A 23,561-nucleotide genomic window follows, 5' to 3' on the forward strand; every position below is an offset into this window, starting at 1 on the left:
TCTGGAGACTCTAGGGGAGAACTCATTCTTTGCTTCCTCCAGCTTTGGGTAGCTGTTGGCATTTGGTGTGAGAGTGTGACTGCATCACTCCAGCCTCTGCCTCTGAGGTCACACTGCCTCCTCCTCGTCTGTTTCTGTCTCAGATCTCTCTCCTTGCTCTAACTATGACACTTGCCTCTGGTTTTATGTTCCACCTGGATAATCCTAGGGCTTCCCTGGTAGCTCAGACTGTAAAGAATCTGCCTGCAAAGCAGGAGATCTGGGTTCAATCCCTGGGTTGGGAAGATCCCCTAGAGAAAGGAATGGCAACCCACTTCCTGGATAATCCAGGAAGCTCTCATCTCAAGATCTTTAATTACCTATGCAAAGAACTTGTTTCCAAATAAAGTAACATTTACAGGTTCAGAGATATCTTTTGGGGGAGCTACTATTCAACCCATTGCAAACTGTTAAATCACCTATTTCGATGGCAGATTTCTCTTTCTTCTTGCACTTCTGTCAACTTTTGCTTTATGTATTTTGTGCCCATATTATTAGACACATATTTATGATTCTCTTATCTTGTGTACTGAGCGTTTTTTTACCTAGCCACACCCACCACCTCAAAAGTCTAGTAATGACAAACTATCCTTTGTTGCCTGAAAAAACTATAATTTCTCTTTCCTCTCACATTCTTTTCTTGCTGGGCTTATAATTCTAAGGTTACAATCCCCGCCCCCAGCGCATTTCACTGTGAAAATTGTCTTTTTTTCTTTTCCATATTCCCCAAATGTCCCAGGGCCAGGGAATCAAAATCCTGTGCTGATTCAAAAAATATATGCCCTTAATGAATATGAGCCAGCATTTTCTGAAATTAAACCATTCTAAGTGCTCACTGGGCCTCCCTGGTGGTACAGTGGTAAAGAACCTGCTTGCCAATGCAGGAGACATGAGTTCAGTCCTTGGGTCAAGAAGATCCCATGGAGAAGGAAATGGCAACCCACTTCAGTAGTCTCGCCTGGGAAATCCCATGGACAGAGGAATCTGATCGGCTACAGTCCATGGGGTTGCCAAAGGGTCAGACATGACTTAATGACTAAAAAAACAACAAGTGGTCAAAATGCTTCATTAAGTATAGTGCAGAATATGCTGGGAAAATACGTGTAGAGAAGCTGAAATAAATGTGGACACAAGTTTATCAGAGACAACTTCTCAGTGGCTGAAGTGATTTATGTAACTTCAAACTAATTACATATCTGTGGAAATAAAGATTGATTATTTGCTAGCTTAAAGTAATTAAGGGTTTTTCTAGACAACTTTTCACCAGCAGCGAGAATGAGCGCCACAATAAACAACTGTAACCACATTCTCACACAATATACTGCTATTACTATAATCTGAAAATGCAGAGGAATCGAAGAAATTATAACAGAGTTACATAATGTTTCTTCTTTGTCCCTCAAAACTCTCATAATCTCAAATTTGTAGTTAAGATTTGTGAAACAGCATACACAAAGTGTCATTTTTAAGTTTAAAGTTTCTGGCCTCAGTGTATGGAGGAATTAGGAACTTAAAAAATCCTTGATTAGCTCAAATACACTTAGTATTTTTAGTCACTGCTGCTTCGCCTGTTATTCACCAGGTTGAGGGTTTGGGACGGGTCTGCTGAGGGTCATCAGCGATTCGGCCAAGGGCCGCCCTTGGGTGGTCCCAACCCATTTATAATGTTCGACCTGGACCCTCTACTGCCCACCAAGGTTACGTGATCAAGAAAAAGTCGGAAATCCAAGGCCCTCTGTGGTCCGAAGACCCGATAAATCGGGGGAGCGGAAGAAAAACACGGCCGAAAGGGGAAGCCCGGGTCACATCGACCGCCAGGCCAGGCTCTGGACACATCTTCAGTCACAAACTCAGCTGCCCGTCGTCCTGGTAACCAACCTGAGAAAGCGCACGCGCAACTCCTCTCCCTTATCACGTGAGTCCGGGCACGGGGCGGGGCCGGAGCCGGCTACCCGGGAACTGGGTCGCCCAGCGCCTGCCTCTCTGCGCGCGACCAGTCGAGGCGGGGCGAACCTCTGTTTTCCCGCCTGGTGGTGGCTCACAGCTCCCGCCCCTTTTCGCTCCGCTTTCCGGAGGCTTGGTTCCTCGCACCACGTGCCCTCCTGGCCGCTCCTCCCCCGCTGCCCGCCCTTTCCCCAACTGCCTGTTGGAAGCTGCTGTAAAATGTCGTGAGGGGCGCTCCCGCTTTACGGCTGCCTCTCCCCAGAGTGGAACCCGGGAGCGCCCACCGCCGTCAGCCCTGTCTGCAAAGAGGCGTCCCGGCGGAGACTGAGAGACCCGAGGCGCGCCGCTGCCCCTCCCTTCCGCGCCCGCTCCGGCCCTCGGCGATGTGAGGCTCGAGGAGGCTGCGGTGCCCGCCCCCTACCCCGGCTCGGCCCGGCCCGGGGTTGATACGGGCAGCAGGTGCCTGTGAAGGCGGGCGGGTGCTGGGGGCCTACAGGATGGAGGAAAGCATGGAAGAGGAGGAGGGGGGCAGCTACGAGGCGATGATGGACGACCAGAACCACAACAACTGGGAGGCCGCCGTGGAGGGCTTCCGGCAGCCCCCGCCACCCCCGCCTTCTATCCCAGCCCCTGCCCGAGAGACTCCCGGCGGTCAGCTGCTGGCGATGCCTGCGGTCTCCGTGGACAGGAAAGGCCCCAAGGAGGGGCTTCCGATGGGGCCACCGCCGCCGCCGCCGGAGGCCAATGGGGTGATCATGATGTTGAAGAGCGGCGACGCGGCCTCCGTGGCCAAGGCGGCCCCCGCCCCCACCCCCGGCTCCACCATCAACATCAACACCTCCACCTCCAAGTTCTGTGAGTCCAGCCTTTCACCAGAAGCCTTGGCTTTTTCCTCCTCCCCACGCGGACGCCGAATCCGTCCCTCTCGGCCAGCCCTTCTTCCTTTGTTTCAGGCCCGGGTCTCCTCTTCCCCACCTCCTCGCGTCCCTCCCTCCCTCCCTTCCCGGTTTGGTGTCGGTGGGCCGGCGCCGGAGCGGCCCTGGCTTCTTGTATTACCTGGCCTATAAAAGAGCAGCCGGGGTTAAACGCACGCAGCCCCGAATTCTCCTGCAGACGCGATCCATATCACGACTGGCTCGCTCTCAACGTTAGGAAGCTCTTTTCTTCTCCGTTCCCCCTTAAGTTTTACCCTCAAACGTGAAGGAAAAGTATAAGGTTGCCCGGGTTTCGTTAGGGAGAGGCCTTCAGTCTTTTTGTTTTTTTTTGCAGCCAGGGGAAAAAAAATCTGGCCACTGTGTTTCTGCGCTTTTAGCCAGCCTGCTTTAAGCAAGTCAGGAATTAGAAAGTTGACCTGTATCTGCGCTTCGTTCTTTCCCGTCTCCAGTGCACGCCTTCTGCATCCTCATAGGGAAAATGTATGAGTTGCTTCTTGAGTTAACACCAGTACAGTGGGAGCTACGACATCCGTTTTGAAGCTAATACTGTATAAAATTATTTTTCAAAGCCTACACTCATAAGAATAAGCCATTCGGTATGTGTCCAAGTCCAAGGTTGTGTTGAATGTTGAACTTTATGTTAGTGATCCCCCTTAACGCTCAATTGCAGGGAGAAAGATTTAAAATCAAAATCTTTTCTGTACCTGAAACTGTCCCCAGCCAGGGATGTATGCTTCCACAGCTAGAAAAAAAAAAGTGCTTCTGCTTTAAGCGAGTTTTTTGGGGGGCTGGTGGTGGTGGAAATCGATCGCCACAGCCAGATTTTTTCCCCTCCTATTAATAACTACAAGTTTTGAATGGCATCTGGTAAAGCAACTGGAGATTTTATTTCTAGTTGCTAATTTTATCAAGCTGTACCAGTAATTGTCCAAGTAGCTGTGCAGAGAAAGTGCCTTGGTTCAGGTACCTAGTGGTAGCCTTACATATTTTGGGGGAACAAGCACATTACCTTATTTATTTGCCTTCAACATAGAGACATTCATATGTAGTTAGGGTTGATAAGATTTGTCTAGTTTTATTTTTATTGTGAATAGGAGAGAAAACTGTTTATAGTGTATAGTTTCTGTGTTGAAGTCTATGTAGTGAAACCAGATCTGAGACAGAGTGGCAGGGTGACTTATCTAAATGTTGAAGGAAGCTTGCCTCAGTGCTTTTACCAAGTTCATTTCAAGAGTTCCAAAAAAAAAAAAACAAAACAGCCTACAGTTAAGAGCAGAAATCAGTGAAATTAGGAAGGAAAGAAAGATTGGCCAAACTGAAAGATGTTTTGAAGGTAAATAAGCTAAACAGACCTCTGATTTTAAAAAGATGCTGATAAAATAAGTGATAAATGGGAAACGGCTACAAACGTGAGATGTTTAAAAAATAATTTTTAATTTATAATTTATAAATTTGAAAGCCTGGAGGAAATGTATAAATTCTTAGAAAACTATAAGCTATGAAGGTTGGTATCAGAAGAAATAGATAGCTTGAGCTGACTAATAAATATTTAATAAACAATGGCAAAACCTCCCCTTTCAGGAAAACCCTGTATGAAGATAATCTTACCGAGTTGCAATGAATTTTTAAATGAAAATTTCTTTTTAAAGGTTTTTCTGGAATAGGGGGGAAAAAAAAAAGATGCCAAGCTCACTTTATAAAGTTAGTAAAGTCTTGATTTCAAAACTAGTTGAGGTCAATGTGAGAAAGTTATACATATGAGAATACATATACAATATGAGAAAGTATAAACAAAAAATCCTGCATAGAATACTGGCTCATCAAATCCAACAATGTGTTGAAAGAATCTTGATCCATAGAGTTTGTTTTAAGAATGTAAATATGGTTCAACATCTGTTTAGCTGTTAATGTAATTTGTCTCATTAATAGACTGAAGGAGAAAAGTCATCAATTATTTCTATACTATAAAATCATTTGATAAGATCCAGCACCGATATATGATAAAAAATCTTAACAAGCTTTGAATACAAGATAACTAGATAATGGTCGTTACCAAAAACCTACAGCAAATAATAATAAAGAAATTTTAGATACCCTTACTTTAAGATCAGTAACAAGATGAGGATGCCGTTGTATCACTGTTGGTATTTAACATAAGGAGGTCTTGACTGACACTACAGAAGGAAAAATAAAAAGTCTAAGAACAAGAAGGAAAGCAAGAAAACTCATTATTTGCAGATAATATTACTTATCTAGAATAACCATTAGAATCAAGAGAGAAACTGTTGAAACTAGTAAGAGTTTAGCAGGCTTACTGCTTTTAAAATCAACCTACAGAAATTAGTAGTATTTAGTACACTAGCAATAAGCAATCAGTAAGGTAATCAAAGATAAATATTGTATACAATAATGGGAACAAACTAGTCTCTAGGAATGAACCTAAGAACACATAAGATCTTTAAGGAGAGAACTTGACTAAGGAGCCAGAAATGTGTTCTCAGTTGCACAGTCGAGTTTAACTATTTGCAACCCCATGGACTGTAATGTAGCCCACTGGGCTCCTCTGTCCATGGAATTTCCCAGGCAAGAATACTGGAGTGGGTTGCCATTTCCTACTCTAGAGGATATTATTCCCCACTCAGGGATCAAATCCACATCTCTTACATCTCCTTCATTGTCAGGCAGATTCCCATTTTAATCTGTAAGTTTGATTAAACTGCCGGCAAAATTCCAGTCGTTTTTTCTGACAAACTCCATAACCTAGATCTAAAATTTATATGACAGGTAGGATAAAGTCTGAATAGCTAAATCAGTCTTGAAGATTTGCTTTGGTCGGGGCTTGACTTATCAGAAGTTAAGATTCTGTTTCAAAACTATAGTAATAAAAACTAGTAGGAATGTGAGAACATAGACTGAGGGGGACAAATTAGAGAGCAGAAAGTTAACCTATAAATGTTTAGGAACTTAAGGGTGTTATCATAAATCATCGGAGAAAGTCATGTAGCTCAGAAGAGTGACTCAACTGTATGGGAAAAAAAACAATATAACACCACAGATGGGACGAATTATAGATAATTAGAGATTTAAGTGTGAAAGGAAAAGTTAGAAAATTAATGGAAGACAATGTTGAAGACACTCTTTCCCTCGGGACAGGGAAGGGCATCTTAAAGCTGCTAAGACTTAAACAGAGGTGAAAAAATGATAACTTTGTAGAAAAAAATGAAAGATTTTTCTTTCAGTGACAGAGAGATGAAAGAATTAGAGAAGATATTTGCAGTGCCTAATATTGCCAAGGGCTCTACCTTGGAATTTATTCACCTTTTGCTTGTTCACGGAAGTATTTTTTTACCTTCATTTTCTAAGGATATTTTTGCTGGAGATACAATTCTAGATTGATGGTCTTGTATTGCCTTGTTTTTCCTTTCAGTACTTTAAATATGTCTTTCCTTTGTCTTTCATCCTCTATTATTTCTCATAATAAATCTGTGAATATTCTACTTCCCTCTCTATGTAATGTGTCCTTTTTTTTTTTCTGGCTCTCTTTAAGATTTTCATTTTATCTTTCACTATATCAAATTGAGTTTGATTGTGTGTTCCTTGGGGGTAGAGTTTTCTTTAGGTTTATTCTTTTTAGTGTTCTTTGAGCTTAGGGTTCTGGAATTTGTCCAGTTTGGAACATTATCGTTCAGAATGACTGCGCAGTGCCCCTCAGTCGCACATGTTAGGTACGCTAAATCACTGAGTTTCTGTTCATTATCTTTTTCAGCTTTTTCACCCCACTTTGTGCTTCACTTCAGATAGTTTCTATTGCTGTGTTGTCTTTGCTGTTTAATTTGTTGTTAGTTCAAGTCTGCTCTTGATCAGCAGGAGTTCCAACTGTTTTTAACATAGGCTGTCATTGGATCCAGGTTTCAGTCAGTTAACTGAGCGAATTGTTATAATTATGTCTAGTTTCTTGAGATATTACAATGAATCTTCAGTTAGTGTATTCCTTTTGATAACTTAAGTCTCATCTAAAGTTATATTTCAGTCTTTAGAATTCTTAAAAAGTCTTCCGAAAGTCTACGTAGGCCTATGTAGAGGTATTATGGGTTATGTACCAAACCATTGCAATAAAGTGAACCACGTGAATATTTTAGTTTCCCCATTGCCTATAAAAGTTATATTTACAGTATAGTATAGTCTGTTAAGTGTGCAATAGCATTATGTCTAAGAAACAACAAACATAACAATTAAAAATACTTTATTGCTAAAAAAATGTTAAATATCATCTGAGCCTTTAACAAGTCATAATCTTTTTGCTGGTAGAGAGTTTGCAATATTTTGAGAATTACCACAATGCGACAGAGACGCAAAGTGAGCAAATACTGTTGGAAAAACGGCACCAGTAGACTTGGCTGACTTTTAGAGTTGCCACAAAACTTGAGCTTGTAAGACGTCCAGTATCTGCAAAGTGCAGTAAAACAAAGCACAATAAGATGAGTTACGTTTTAACTACTGTGCGTCTAGTTTTTTTGGAGTGAAAAAAAAACTGGCTCCTGTTTGTTTGGATTTGGTGCTTGTTCCCCTGGGGAAATGTAATTTAGTTGGAGGTGTATTTCCAGGTAGTATTGTGGAAGGGGCTTCTGCCAAGTGAAGATCAGCCTCATGTTGGGGAGAAGGGGTCCTCCTCTCTGTGAGTGCTTTGAGGTCAGAATTCTCAGGTTGATAAAACACCAAACTGACCCCATTTCAGGTCTCAGAGTCCTACCATTTCACAATCAGTGTCCTAACTTTTACTTAAGAGATCTGTCTAGAATTTGAATTTTTATTTGGTAATTCTGTAATTTGCAGAATCATTCTGTTTCTCATTTTTAGCTCTATCAATCCTGTGCCTTTAAGCATTAAAGGGCATTTTTTTTTTTGCAATCGTGGATGTTCTTTGGCCCTCGGTTTACTAAGCTAAATATTTTTTTAAAGCATTCACCTGTCATCAGAGTCAGCCGACTCCAGTTCTCGTCTTTCTTGTTTCCATCCTGACAGCCGCAGCAGCCTGCCATGTGTTTTCTTCAAGAAGACCTTTATCCCAGGTAGCTGCAGGTGATAGGTTTTTCTTTGCCGCTCCATGTCATCTAGTGTTAGCGTTATGTTATCTAATGGTGGCAATGCCCATCATTGCCTTTAAATCCAATTAGATTGGCAAACCAAAGTCAGCTTCCTAACTTGAGTCTGTGTCCTGTAACTCCTCTGGTACCAAATACTTCATCAACCACAGTTCAGTCCAAGAAAACAGTAGGTATCTAAAGCAACAGGAGATTTAATAGCAAAAACCAGGTCCTTTGCAAATTGTCGGATAGGTTGGAGACATGCAGTCAGTGAGGCTCTCCACTGGCCGCACTCCCCAGGGCAGGCTGCTGTTGCTGCCACCACCGGCGTTCTTGAATCATCACAGTTGCCTCCCTCGTCCTTGAAGTTGGTGACCAGATGCTGAAACTCAGAGTTTGGCTGCCACAAACTCTGACATCTCTAACCTTGTTTGCCAGAGCCACCAGCCACAATAATCTGTCCTTTGCCTCACTTTCCCCTTCCAAATCTCATTCAGATGTGTCTGACTGATGGAATGTAATTTGGGAAGTGAAATTATTTACTTCAGTTTTTCATTGCACGTTAGTCAGCTTTCTATAACACTAACCCCCGAATTTTAGAAGCTTGTGGAACAGTAAAGATTTATTTCTTGGTCATGTTATGTTCCTGGCTGACAGCTGGCTGTCACTCTTCACACGTCATCTCATTCTGAGGCACACCTCTCTTCTGGGTCTTGTCACTCTTGGCCGAGGCAAAGGGAAGAGAGTGGACGGCAGTACCCAATGGCTTTGAAAGCCTCTGCTCAGATGTAGCATATGTCACATCTGTTTATATTCCAAATGTACTAAATAGGCTAGAATGGTTCCCTGTCTGAATGGTTTGGGGCTGCGGGCAGGTGGAACTGAGTGTGAGGATAAAAGGCAGTGAAGGGGTAGATGGAAGGAGGTGGCTGGGAGGGATTTTGCATTGACTGATGATCTTGTGTCATGATCTCAGGAGAACTATGAGCACAGTACACCAGAAGCTTCTCCAGATAGATGAAATCTTCACAGTATTTTTAATTGAACTTAATGAGATCATTTTTTAAAATTAGTGATTCAGAAGTCTGTTAAAATTGACTTCTGAATTTAGTGAAAGTGTTAACCGATTTTAGTAAATCCTGAGTAAAGTTGCTCTTTATCTGATCAAGTCCTATCTGCCAGTTTCCAGGTTGATTCTTTTCCAAGTGGATCAGCTAATGTATTCAGGCCCTACAGTATGCACTGTTTGTGGCATCGGTTGTGGTGGTTTGGTGTCTTCTCACTGTCTGTCTTAGTGCAGTTGGTGGTGGTTTAGTTGTTCAGTCGTGTCTGACTCTTGCGACCCCCATGGACTATAGCTTGCCAGGCTCCTCTGTCCATGGGATTCTGCAGGCAAGAATACTGGAGTGGGTTGCCATTTCCTTCTCCAGAGCAGCAAACATCACTGTGATATCAACCGATTGTCCAAATTTCAGGATCTCATTGGGGATCTTGTCTTGCCTTTATTTATTTATTTGTAGACGCGCAGGGTTCCCATTGCTGCGTGTGGGCATTCTCTAGTTGAGGTGACCCGGGCTACTCTTCATTGCGGGGTGTGGGTTTCTCACTGTGGCGACTTCTCCTGCTGTGGAGCACGGGCTCTAGGCATGAGAGTTTCAATAGTTGCTGCCCGTGGGCTCAGGAGTTGTGGCTTGTGAATTCGCGAGCACAGGCTCAGTAGTTGTGGCCTGTAGGCTTAGTTTCTCCCAGGCATGTGCGATCCTCCCGTACCAGGGATTGAACCCATGTCTCCTGCATTGGCAGATGGATTCTTAACCACTGGGCCACCAGGGAGGTCCCTTGTCTTGCTATTTTTTGGTGTAAATTGCACAAGTGACATTGATGAAACTGTAAGAGAAATCCATTAATATTTATGTAAGGCTCAGTCCCAAATCCTTCAAGAAAATGAGTATTGTTTAGTTCCTCTTTAAAAACAGTAACTCTGTAAGCTGCAGACCATATATTGATATAATCACATTGTAAACTTAAAAGCTATATAAAAAGTTATTTTGGGTATTCTTTGGTAATATGTCTTGGCAGAGCAAACTGGCCTTTCGTATTTTTTTCATCGTTTGTAGTTATTTGGCTGTTAACCTCCACAGATAGAGGAGAAGTAATTTGTAGTTGCAGGTGTGCTGACTAGGATGGCATTTTATCTAACAGATATTTTTTGTCTTCTGTATGCCAAGGTAATATTTTAGCCTCTCTTGATGAATGAGACAGAATTTAGCATGGAGGTTGATGGACAGATGATTGTGATATGTTATAATTAAATGCTGTAGTAAAGTTATGTATGTCCATGGTAGCACAGAGGGAAAAAGAATCTTTGAAAATGAACATTTTGTTGGGAGGACTGAGGTGGCAGGGTTGGGCTCGAAAAGACTTCCTTTGCAGAGACAGAAGCCTGTGTGGAAGACTCAGTTGAAATTATTGTAGGAAGGCAATGGCACCCCACTCCAGTACTCTTGCTTGGAAAATCCCATGGACGGAGGAGCCTGTTAGGCTGCAATCCATGGGGTCGCTAAGAGTCAGACACGACTGAGCGACTTCACTTTCACTTTTCACTTTCATGCATTGGAGAAGGAATTGGCAACCCACTCCAGTGTTCTTGCCTGGAGAATCCCAGGGACGGGGGAGCCTGGTGGGCTGCCGTCTGTGGGGTTGCACAGAGTCGCACATGACTGAAGCGACTTAGCAGCAGCAGCAGCAGCAGCAGGGTGTGAGGAGGGAGTGGCACAAGTTAAACCTAGATAGAAAGGTCTAGATGCAAAGGGCATGCCAGGTTAGGGGTGGAATTCTCTTCTGTGGGAACAGGAGCCACAGGGAGTCACCTTGGTAAAATTTGTCTTAGCATGTTCGATTAGAAAAGAGAGTAAATGGAAACAGAGATTGGTTAGGGGCTTGTAATGACAAGAGATGTGACAGCCTGAGCAAATTAAGGATTGGAACAGAGGCGATTTCAGATTTTGGAAATATCTAGGGACTTGTTCAGTCTCAAAAGTTGTGTCCGACTCTTTGCGACTCTATGAACTGCAGCATGCCAAGCTTCCCTGTCCTTCATTATCTCCCTGAGTTTGCTCAAATTCATGTCCATTGAGTCAGTGATGCTGTCTAACCATCTCATCCTCTGTCATCCCCTTCTCCTTTTGCCTTCAATCTTCCCCAGCATCAGGGTCTTTTTAATGAGTTGGCTCTTCACATCAGGTGGCCAAAGTATTAGAGCTAAAGCAACCGTCCTTCCAGTGAATATTCAGGGTTGATTTTCTTTACGGTGGACTGGTTTGATCTCCTTGCTGTCCAAGGGATTCTTAAGAGTCTTCTCTAGCCCCACAGTTTGAAAGCATTTGGGGACTATCAGATCAGATCAGTTGCTCAGTCATGTCCGACTCTTTGTGACCCCATGAATCGCAGCACGCCAGGCCTCCCTGTCCATCACCAACTCCCGGAGTTCACCCAGACTCATGTCCATCGAGTCAGTGATGCCATCCAGCCATCTCATCCTTTGTCGTCCCCTTCTCCTCCTGCCCCCAATCCCTCCCAGCATCAGAGTCTTTTCCAATGAGTCAACTCTTCGAATGAGGTGGCCAAAGTACTGGAGTTTCAGCTTTAGCATCATTCCTTCCAAAGAAATCCCAGGGCTGATCTCCTTCAGAATGGAGTGGTCGGATCTCCTTACAATCCAAGGGACTCTCAAGAGTCTTCTCCAACACCTCAGTTCAAAAGCATCAATTCTTTGGCGCTCAGCCTTCTTCACAGTCTAACTCTCACATCCCTACATGACCATAGGAAAAACCATAGCCTTGACTAGACAGACCTTTGTTGGCAAAGTAATGTCTCTGCTTTTCAATATGCTATTTAGGTTGGTCATAACCTTCCTTCCAAGGAGTTAAGTGTCTTTTAATTTCATGGCTTGCAGTCACCATCTGTAGTGATTTTGGAGCCCAGAAAAATAAAGTCTGACACTGTTTCCACTGTTTCCCCATCTATTTCCCATGAAGTGGTGGGACCGGATGCCATGATCTTCGTTTTCTGAATGTTGAGCTTTAAGCCAACTTTTTCACTCTCCTCTTTCACTTTTCATCAAGAGGCTTTTTAGTTCCTTTTCACTTTCTGCCATAAGGGTGGTGTCATCTGCATATCTGTGGTTATTGATATTTCTCCTGGCAATCTTGATTCCAGCCTGTGCTTCTTCCAGTCCAGCGTTTCTCATGATGTACTCTGCATAGAAGTTAAATAAGCAGGGTGACAATATATAGCCTTAATGTACTCCTTTTCCTATTTGGAACCAGTCTGTTGTTCCATGTCCAGTTCTAACTGTTGCTTCCTGACCTGCATACAGATTTCTCAAGAGGCAGATCAGGTGGTCTGGTATTCTCATCTCTTTCAGAATTTTCCACAGTTTATTGTGATCCACACAGTCAAAGGCTTTGGCATAGTCAATAAAGCAGAAATAGATGTTTTTCTGGAACTCTCTTGCTTTTTCCATGATCCAGCGGATGTTGGCGATTTGATCTCTGGTTCCTCTGCCTTTTCTAAAACTAGCTTGAACATCAGGAAGTTCATGGTTCACATATTGCTGAAGCCTGGCTTGGAGAATTTTGAGCATTACTTTCCTAGCGTGTGAGATGAGTGCAGTTGTGCGGTAGTTTGAAAGCATTTGGGGACTATAGTCTATAAAATTTGGGGGTGAAGAAGGGAGGATATGGATAAGGAAGGAGTATGGGTAGGGGTGTATGTGTATGTGTCTCTTTTAAGTTATCTGTGGGACATTTGGGTGGAGAGATCCGTTGGCAGTGGGTTAGCTGAGCGTTCTCATTTCTTGTGCTTTAGAATATTGGAAGTACTGAAACAAAAGTTTAATTTCTGTTCAGTTTGGGTGGTTTCTATTGTCATCTTCCCGGATTACCAATCCGTTACTCTGTTTTACCTAATCTACTGTCGATTGCCTCTAGTGCATTTTTAATTTCAGTTACTGTATTCTTAGGGTCTGTTTGATTCTCAGTATTTTCTAACTATTTTAAAACCTTCGGATCAGTCGCTCAGTTGTGTCTGACTCCTCGTGACCCCATGGACTGCAGCACGCCAGGTTTCCCTGTCCATCACCAACTCCCGGAGCTTGCTCAAACTCATGTCCATGAGTTGGTGATGCCATCCAACCATCTCATCCTCTGTCATCCCTTTTTCCTCCTGCCTTCAGTCTTTCCCAGCATCAGGGTCTTTTCAAATGAGTCAGTTCTTTGCATCCGGTGGCCCAAGTATTGGAGCTTCAGGTTCAGCATCAGTCCTTCCAGTGAATATTCAGGACTGATTTCCTTTAGGATGGACTGGTTGGATCTCCTTGCAGTCCAAGGGACTCTCAAGAGTCTTCTTCAACACCACAGTTCTTTTGCCTTCAGCTTTCTTTATGGTCCAACTCTCACATCCATATATGACTACTGGAAAAATCATAGCTTTGATTAGATGGACCTTTGTTGGCAAAGTAATGTTTCTGCTTTTTAATATGCTGTCTAGGTGGTCATAGCTTTTCTTCCAAGGAGTAAGCATCTTTTAAATTCTTGGCACAGTCACCGTCTGCAGTGATTTTGGAGCCTAAGAAAATAAAGCCTCTCATTGTTTCCATTGTTTCCCCATCTATTTGCCATGAAGTGATGGGACCAGATGCCATGATATTTGTTTTTTGAACGTTGAGTTTTATTTAAGCCAACTATTTCACTCTCCTCTTTCACTTTCATCAAGAGGCTCTTTAGTTCCTCTTCACTGTCTGCCATAAGGGTGGTGTCATCTGCATATCTGAGGTTATTGATATTTCTCCCAGCAATCTGGTGGCCCAGATGGGGAAGTGTCTGCCTACAATGCAGGAGACCCAGGTTCGATCCCTGGGTTGGGAAGATCCTCTGGAGAAGGAAATGGCAACCCATTCCAGTACTCTCGCCCGGAAAATCCCATGGACGGAGGAGCATGGTAGGCTACAGTCCACAGGGTCGTAAAGAGTCGGACACCACTGAGCGACTTCACTTTCACTTTCTTTCCTGGCAGTCTTGATTCCAGCTTGTGCTTCCTCCAGCCCAGCGTTTCTCATGATGTACTCTGCCTGCATAGAAGTTAAATAAGCAGGGTGACAGTATACAGCCTTGAAATCCTCCTTTCCCAGTTTGGAATTTAAAATCTTACCATGTTTATCCATTCTTCTGAGTTAGGAAGCATCCTTATGATCATTACCCTGAACTCTGTTGGGTAGACTGTGTACCTCCACTTCATCTAGTTCTTTTTCTGAGGTTTTGTCTTGTGTCTTTGGCGCATGTTCCTCTGCTCATTTGTCCAGTTCACCGTGTTAGGTGGGTTGGTTGCATTTCCCTGTCTTGGAGCGATGGCCTCATGTGGGAGACATCCTGTGGGTCCCAGCAGCACACACTTGCTGGTCGCCGAGTCACATGTTCTGGGGCGCCCCTGTAGGTTGCCTGCGCCCTTCTCTTATGGTGGGGCTTCTGTGGTTGGTGCGCTGGTGGGTAGCACTGGCCCCCAGCCTGGCTGTGAAGCCTGCTGGAGGGTGAAGTAGGCTTCTCTGCCTGGCCTTGGGCCTGGGGCTTGCCTGCTGGTGGGCGGGTAAGCCTCAAGCAATGATAAGCTAGGGGAGAATTCCAAAGTGTCACTTGCCAGGGCTGTGTTACCTTGGTAGAAGGGGCGCCCTCAAATGGCTGCTGCCAGCATCTCCACCCCCAGGGGGAGTCCGGTTTGCCTCCTGCCTCTCCAGGGGGCTCTCCAGGATCAGCAAGTGGGTAGGCTCTCCTGGACACAAGCCCTGCTGCTTTTCAAAGCCAGAGGTTCTGGGGCTCGTCTTCCTGGTGCAGGAGCCCTGGGTAGGAGAGCCTGAGGTGGGCTCAGGAGCCTCACTCCTTGGAGAGAACGTCTGTGATTGTGATATTCCTCGCATTTGTGAATCCCTGACCTGGAATTGTGAGTCCTGAGTGTACCGTGTCTCCTCTTACTTGGGTCGTTGTGATTCCTTCTTTAGGTATGTAGCTGTGGAGTAGCTTTTCTGCTAGTTTTTGGGCCGTTCTCCTAGATAGCTTCTCTGTAAGGAGCTGTAATTTTGGTGTTTCCATGGCAGAAGGGATGAATTCAGGATTTTTCTACTCTGCTGTCTTGGCCACCCCACTTCATGTCTTCCTTTTTACCGGTATATTCCTGTGTGTGTGTGTGTGTGTGTATAAAACATATTTTCTAGCAAACTTGTGAGAAAAATGTGTATGGCTAATAGTTTCAGGTGTTGAATATATAAAAATGCTCCTTCATATTCAATTAACACTTTGGGTTGAGAATTCTTACGTAAATCATTTTTAAACTGTTGCTTCCTTTACTTATAAGTTTGCACTGTTACAGTGGAGAATTTAGGTACAATTTTTATTCTTGTTATTTTGCATGTGGCTTTTCTCCCTTGAGAAAGTTATCGGGATGCTTTTTTAGGTTAGTGAGTCAGTGTTTTTCTCCCTTTACTGTTCTCTGTTCTCTGGAATTATTTGTAGTCAAATGTTGAATTTCCTGCCTTGATCTTCTAAGTCTGTTAACTATTTTTCAGTATATTCTATTTCTCTTAAACTATTCCTCTATTTCTCTAAACTCAGGGAGAATTTCTTGATGCTTTCTGTTGGATTTTTAACAGTGGCTGTATTTTTAATCTTGAGAGTGTTTGGATTGCTTCCTTTTCATCACCATTTAAAAATTTTGTCTTCTCTGAGCATAGTAATTATAAAGTTTTTTTTTTAAGTTTTATTTTATTCTCTTAATTATCTTTGCTTTTATGTTTTTGCAATTTTTGTTTTTTTGGTCTCTCGTGTCTGAAGTGAAGTGAAGTCTCTCAGTTGTGCCCGACTCTGCGACCCCATGGATGGTAGCCTGCCCCAAGCTCCTCCGTCCATGGGATTTTCAAGGCAAGAGTACTGGAGTGGGTTGCCATTTCCTTCTCCAGTCTCGTGTTTGAAACCTTGCAAATTTTGGTGATCCTTTGCCAGCTATTCATATTTAAAAGTGAAAAGGTAATTGGTAGCTCTTTGTTTGCGAGGGACTTTGCCTCTGTAAGTGTTGGTCTTCGCTGTAGGCTAATTGGATGCAGAACTGCTGTTTTCTTGGGTGATCTGCCAAATAGGAAGTAAAAACATTACTCCTTGCCAGTGGCGGTCTAGAATTAAAGAAAAGGGGCAGGGTTGGATGTTTGAGCATTTCTTGTTTTGACTTTTGACTTCAGTTCAACTCACCAGCCCTGAGCTTCCCACCTACGCACCCACCTACCGTGTATCTCGTCCTGGAGTCCCAAGCTCTTATCTTTCAGTCTCTGTGCAGAATAACCCTTCTCTTTCTCATTGTTTAGTCTACAGATTTGTAACCAGCCTTCACCCTTCCCACTAATTCTCTGTCTCTAACCTTGCTCAGTGTCCTCCTGTGAACTTCTCAGGGTTCTGCAGGGCAAGATTAGCTCACCTGTTGGTGTTTGCGCCTCAGCGCGTCCTGCCTTCTGCTCTTACTGTAATTACTTTCCTGGTGTCAGTGCCATGGAGAGTTGACTTTAAATCTTGCAAGAAGTAACGGAATTTTAAAACTGTGGCAGACCTACAGTTAAGTTGGCATGGTTCACACCTGTGGAACCTCAATTGAGCAGATGCTTTCTATTTGAGCATGGGGAGATTTGGGATTAGTTGGAGTTGGAGCCATAAAGGATATATTGATAGCACTTGACCGTTTTCGTATATGTGCTTTCATAAATAACATGTTCATTGTGGAAACTCTTTTACAGGCTCAAGTGTGATATTGTGGAATAATGCGCAGGAATTATTCTAAAGTAATGTCAGTTTCAATCTTGCTGGTAGGCCTCAGCGCCTATTTTCTGTTTGTAACATAGTAATGATGAAGGAATTTTCTGCTGTTCTATTTTGCTGTGTGCTCAGTTCTCAGTCATGTCCGACTCCCTGCGATCCCATGGACTGTAGCCCTCCAGGTTCCTCTGTCCATGGGATTCTCCAGGCAAGAATACTGGAGTGGGTTGCCATGCCCTCCTCCAGGGGATCGTCCCAACCCAGGGATCAAACCCATGTCTCCTGCATTGCAGGGAGATTCTTTACTGTCTGAGCCACCAGGGAAGCCCAAGAATACTGGAGTGGGTAGCCTATCCCTTCTCCAGGGGAACTTCACGACCCAGGTATTGAACCACAGTCTCCTGCATTGCAGGCGGATTCTTTACCAGCTGAGCTACCAGGGAAGCCCCAACCCTTCTATTACATTTTCTCAAATTAAGTAATAGTGGAATGTATTTCTGTGTAAGTTTTATGGTGTTTGGGAAAAGAAACATGTCACTTGAAGCGAGGCAAAGCAGGTTCTATAGTTCCATATGGTTGGTGTTCAGTCACTCAGCCATGTCTGACTCTTTGTGACTCCATGGACTGCAGCACACCTGGCTTCCCTGTTCTTCACTAACTCCAGGAGTTTGCTCAAACTCATGTCCATTGAGTGGGTAATGCCATCCAACCATGTCATCCTCTATCATCACTTCTCCTGCCCTCAGTCTTCCCAGCATCAGGGTCTTTTCCAAAGAGTTGGCTGTTCTCATCATGTGACCAGAGTATTCTGCTTCAGCATCAGTCCATCAGTGAATATTCATGGTTGATTTCCTTTAGAATGGACTGGTTGGATCTCCTTGCTGTCCATAGGACTCTGAAGAGTATTTTCCAGCACCACAGTTTGAAAGCATCAGTTCTTCGGTGCTCAACCTTCTTTATGGTCCAACTCTCACATCCATACATGACTACTGGAAAAACCATAGCTTTGACTAGACGGACCTTTGTGGGCAAAGTGATGTCTCTACTTTCTAATACGCATGTCTCTACTTTTTAATATGCATGGTTTCTACTTTTTAATGCTCTAAGTTTGTCATAGCTTTTCTCCAAGGCTCCAGTGTCTTTATCTTATAATTCTTTTCTGGACCAAAATGTTAATCTAGTTATTTGTTTACATAAATGTAACTCAGTGTTTACATGGATATAACAACATTACAAAGAATGACTTCTTAATGATCACAATAGATATTTTATATTGTTCATAGTGTTTAAATTAAGTTATATAAACCATATGCCCTAAAACTTAGAAACTTCCCAGACACATGGAACTTAGAACTTAAAACTTATAAACTCCCCATAGAGCATGTAGCTCTTAAAAAGTTTTAGCTTACTTTAGAAACAATTCCTTTATTAACATTTAACATTAGCTATCATCTTTTAATGGTGAATCAAAATATACCTGAGTAGCTGGTACAGGTTTTGTTTTTTTCCTTCTAATATGGAAAAATATATTTAAAGGATTTGGTAACTTCTTTTACTGTTTTTTCCCGCAACTGGGCAGTTCTCTTGGGAGCAGCTAAACTACTGTTTTCTTTGCTTGGATCAAATTATTTTCCTATTGAGAGAAATAAGTAACAGGGATTTTTTTTTTTTTTTAAAGAAAGAGGAAAACTCCATTTATTTGCTAAACTGCACAATCTTATTCTGATTCTAATTCTCTTCCACTGTGACTGTTCTTTTTTTTTTCCAAAGGCTTCTCCCCATTCTACAGGATTTGTTCTCTCGCTCCATTGCTTGAAAGATTTCAGACTTCCCCTTATGTTGGAGGGAGAAGAATATTCTACCAGGGGGTGAAGTTTTAGACCACACAGATTTACAAGATGGTTATTGATAGATGGGCACACTGTGACCACAAGAAATCATACTTTTTCTCTTAAATCATGTACCCTAGCCAGATCTTTTTTCTCCTAGTTGACTTGTCAGATTATCTCATTGTAATTAGTTGTAATTAATCTAAAAAGTCATTATGCTTGAGACATAATTTAGCCTGTTTAATTTGGCTTAATCATTTATTTCATAATTGCCAATACTATATTCTCCTTTAGGAGCCAATTCTTAATGAAGGTGGCTTTTTTGGTGGGGAGAAGGGAATGGAAGACTAGAACTTGAAGGCTCTTTTGACTAGCTGCCCTTTAAATTGTTTTCTTTGTTACACGTGCACCTTTATTTGTTCTGCGGTTGAAGTTGTTCAGACCCAACAACCACATGCTAGCAAGTTGAGAACAGGAGCGCCTGTGACCCCCGGCTGTTCTGAGCGTAGTAGGAGCAGTGGGCAGTGCTTCTCTAAGAGGCAGGCAGAAGAATCATCTGAAGGGCTCAAAGGGATTTCTGCATCATGTGTTACACCCTCCCTCCTTTTCTGACCCCACAGGTCTGGGTTGGGCCCTGGCCGTGTTTTGCATTTACATCAAATGAACAAGTTTCCAGGTGGTGGTGATGCTGCTTCTAGTATCACATTTTCGGAGCCACTGATCGAAGGGAGTGACCAGTCTTTGCAGTAGATCTAGAATGAATTAATAATGCCTGCTATAATTTCTGAGTATATCCTCCCCTTACAAACAAATAACAAGAAAAAAAAATACTCAAAAGGAATATCTGGTAGGGTTTGCTTTAGTCTGTGAAACCAAATGCACTTTAATTCCAAAGCTACTGATAAGTAGTATGCCTTGAATTGTTTTTATATTAAACATTTATTTTGTCTTCCATTAAATTAATTTACTTCACATGCATTATTGAATACCTATCGTGTGCTAGTTTGGACTTGGGAATCTAGCATTGAATGAATTCCTTCTCCAAAGGGCTTGTGTCTGGTTTGAGGAAGATTGATATTTAACACATAATATGTCAAGTTATTTGGATAACAAAGTATGAAAGTTGAACATAATTATTCTTGCCTGGTATGAATTACATATCCCCAGTAGTTTCTCGTTTATTGGCAAACTGACTGACAGTACTTTCTGAACCTCCGATTCCAGCTATTCCATGTGTTTCAGATTGTATTTCACTTTATTTTAGTAAAGATCAGTTGTAGTACTTTCTCAGTAGGCTATGTGAGCTTGTTATCTTATGAGGTTCAAAGTTTAAGCCTTGTGGCATGATGTTTTGAGGCTGTAGGGTTTTTAAATTGTTTGAACATGAATGTCTCTTAGAGGGCATGTGCGTTCTCCACTTCATTGAAATGCTCACAGGTCTTTTATTCTTGTGCCAGGTCTGTGTTACTCATCTATGTTACTGGCCTGGGCCTTGCAGGCATTTGAGTTTAGAGTATCTTCTTTAGGCACTTTGAAAAATAGTGCATTTTTTTTCAAGCTGGGGAATCTAACCTAGATAAAATTCAGTTAGGTTTTGTTTAGGTTCCGTATTTTATATTTCTTTTGATTAGTCTGAACTTTTTTGTGGGCAGAGTTGAAAGGGATTGCTTACCTTTCTCTAACAAGAGGATCTATTTTTAGAATTCAAGGCTGTGTGGGTTCAGGCACACACAGTGTTTGAGGCTGTGTGTATCAAGTGTTAGATAAACCAAACACATGGCTAATATTATTTGGTTTGTTTTAAATCAGAGATTGGGTTGAGATTAGCAAGGAATTAAGTATTTTAAAAGTTGTCGGGATTGTTGTTTTAAGTGTTGACCGCAGAGTGATATGAAAACCCTTCTTGATCTTTGGCTGAAGGTATGAACACCAGCCGGTGCTCACCCTTCAGACTCCCTGTAGCTGGCAGATGCTGATCTGTGTTCTGCCTTCCTTTCTACTGTGGTGAAGATTGGGTGGCTCCTGAGAAACCACATGCTAGCTAGTGTTCCTGCTGCTGGGCCAGACTGTTGTAGACAGGGTGGCTTATTTATCGATCCCATTTCTGGAGATGAGAAGTCCAGGATCAAGGCCCTGGCAGACTGGGAGTCTGGTGAGGGAGCCTGCTTCCTGGTTCATAGAAGGCCACCTTCTCCCTGGGTCCTCATATTGTGGAGAGGGTGAGGGGGCTCTCTAGAGTCACTCAGTTCATTCATGAGGATCCACCCCCATGATCTGAAAACCTCCCAAAGGCTCCACCTCCTAATACCATCACCCTGGGGGTTAGGATTTCAACACATGAGTCTTGAGGGGATGTGAACATTCACTCCATAATAGGTAGCAAGTAAGTGAATTGGTTTTCTGTGGTTTTTCAAGCAAAATATATGTGGAAATAGCTATAACTTCTTTTTAGATGTGGAAATAGTAGTTAAAATTTTCTGCTGTGACTTGTGCCTTTTTCATTTTGGTTTGAAAGTCTGTTCTCAAAGATATTTAAAAGCAGAGCTTTTTTTTTTTTTTTTTTTTTTTAGTGCCACATGAAAGATATCCGAGAGGCATCAGAAATCTTTGCTTCTGTACTGGGACTTCATCCTGTCCTTACACCTGCGGGACTTCACATCTTAGGTTCTTTTTCCTCCATCAGATCTTTGCCTTGGAGATTTGTAGAAGTGTGGGACCCGTGCTTGGAAAGCAGGCAGCTCCAGTGCCGGCTCCAGTGCCAGATGGAGTTCATTGAACTGAGCTGTCCAGGAGCCTGTGGGTTGGCCTGTTCGTTCTTGGCTTTTGGGACTTGAAGTTTTCTTTCTGATCTGAACATGTTAGCGTTCTCAGCTCCCAGCTTTGGGCATGGAGCAGGTGTATGGTGTGGTTTAGATGATGAACACTGAGGTTGTATTGTTCGGTCGCTAAGTTGTGTTCAACTCTTTGTGACCCCATGGACTGCAGCATGCCAGGCTCCTCTGTCCTGCAGTCTCCCACACACTGATAGGTTCCGTAACCTAGAATCACAGAGTGAGTTCTTTGGTTTTCAGTTATTTTCAGTTTTTTCCTTCAAACTTTAAACTTTTTGTTTTGTATTGGGGTATAGCCGATTAACAACGTTGTTAGACAGCGAAGGGACTTGGCATAAGGGGAGGTGGTATTTTGGAGATAGCGTGTAATCCTTTGCAATATCTGCTGATTCCCTTTTATCGCTGGGAAAGCAAGCTTCACGCAATCTTTCAAGGCAGTAGGACCTCACTAGAATTTAACAACTGTATTTATGTTTATGGGGCATATTGCCAATATGGTACTACTTTTCTGTTTTTGATGGGTTTTGTTTGTTTGTTTTGTTTGAAGAACGGGTAGTTTTATGCCCAAGGGGGTGATTCTAGGAAGCACCTGTCAGAGTGTGGAGATGAGAGACCGAGATGGTAAGGAAGCCAGTAAAGAAGTCAGCACCGTGGCAACTGGAGTGTGTTCCCAGTGGGGGCTTGGGAGTCGGCGCAGCATTCACCCAGAGTAAAGGGAGATGCTGAGGATGTGTGCCCGAGGACTCATTAATCATTACTTGATGGTGGCTCCTGGGGGTGTTAATTCTCTTGAACTTCCAACCTGCCCCCTCTCTCAGGCAGAGGAGTGGCAGCCAGATAGCACTTTGGCAAACAGTGGTAGGTGCCCCCGCCATGGCCTTTGTGGGCAGAGTAGGTGGGCGGGGTACCAGCGGTTTCAACTCCTGAATATGTGGCTTCTCCTGCGTCCTCCACATCTTAGTCAATGGCACCCCCATCCTTTGATGCTCAGGCTAAAAACTTTAGAGTCATCCTTGACCCTTCTCTCACATCCCACATCCAAACCATCAGCAAATCCTGTTGGCTTTCCCTTAAAATACATGCGGAATCTGACCTTTCCTCTTGTCCTCACTGCTCTCACATAGTCCAGCCCCCCACCATCTCACAGCTTTCTTACATAAGGCTGCTGGAATGATACATAGAAATCAAAGATTACATAACTTGACTGCTCAAAACCCTCCTCCTCTTAACTCAGAGTGAAAGGCAGAATCTTTCGACCGCTCATAAGGCCCTCCAGGATCTGACCACCTTCTGCCTTTTGTGTGTGTGCCTATGTGTGCACACACACGTCCAGTTCTTTTTGTCTTTAGCCTTGTATAGAGTCAGAACACTACTTTTGTCTCCATTTCCCCCCGACCGCCACCCCCCCCCGCCCCCCGCCCTCACCCGCCAGCCCTTTTTTTTTAGTGGCAGCTATGTGATTCATTTGTAAATTAGATTTATTTGTCACTGTTTACATTCCATCTTTACTACTACATCCTGGTTGAATTTTTTTTTTCCATACAGTGAATCTACTTTTTATAGTGATTAGTTCTCTTGGTTTTGAGAAATGCACGGAGTGGTGTATCCGCCACCACATATCCATACAAAAGAGTCCATTGTCTTAAACATTTCCTCCTGCTTCCCCTTTGTAGACAGTCCCTCTTTCAACCTTCCAGTCTCTGGCAGCTACTGATCCGTTTTCCTCCCTACAGTTTTGCCTTTATAAATAAGAGAGTCTTACCATATATATATATAGCTTTTTTGATCTGATTCTTTCACTTAGCAGAACACATTTAAGATTATTCCATGTTGTGTAAATCACTTGTTAAATCCTCAAGTGTCCTTTAAGTATATTAAAGCCCCCCCCCAAAAGTCAATTGATTTAAAGAAAGTATTGAACAAACACAATAGATGTGACACAGAGATATGAGAAATATCTTGAACCTTAGTGAACCTAAAATTGGGAAATGGACTGGTGGCTCAGGCGATAAAGAATCTGCCTGCAATGCAGGAGACCCGGGTTTGACCCCTG

The 23,561-nt window shown here is 43.0% G+C and overlaps 1 protein-coding gene across 2 annotated transcripts in view; it reads left to right on the plus strand.

Moving 5' to 3' along the window:
* The first annotated feature begins 2,040 nt into the window (after nt 1–2,040).
* The window catches only part of CACUL1 (CDK2 associated cullin domain 1), a 70,253-nt gene continuing 48,732 nt past the window's right edge, over nt 2,041–23,561 (plus strand). Inside the window, exon 1 of one of the 2 annotated variants that reach the window (XM_070363769.1) lies at nt 2,041–2,838. In XM_070363769.1, coding sequence (XP_070219870.1) covers nt 2,481–2,838 — 358 coding nt within the window. In that variant the 5' untranslated portion in view covers nt 2,041–2,480. The remainder of the gene's footprint in view (nt 2,839–23,561) is intronic. The other variant, XM_005902787.3, reaches the window with a different exon arrangement.

Source organism: Bos mutus, chromosome 26, assembly GCF_027580195.1.
Source record: "Bos mutus isolate GX-2022 chromosome 26, NWIPB_WYAK_1.1, whole genome shotgun sequence".
Taxonomy (NCBI): Eukaryota; Metazoa; Chordata; class Mammalia; order Artiodactyla; family Bovidae; genus Bos; species Bos mutus.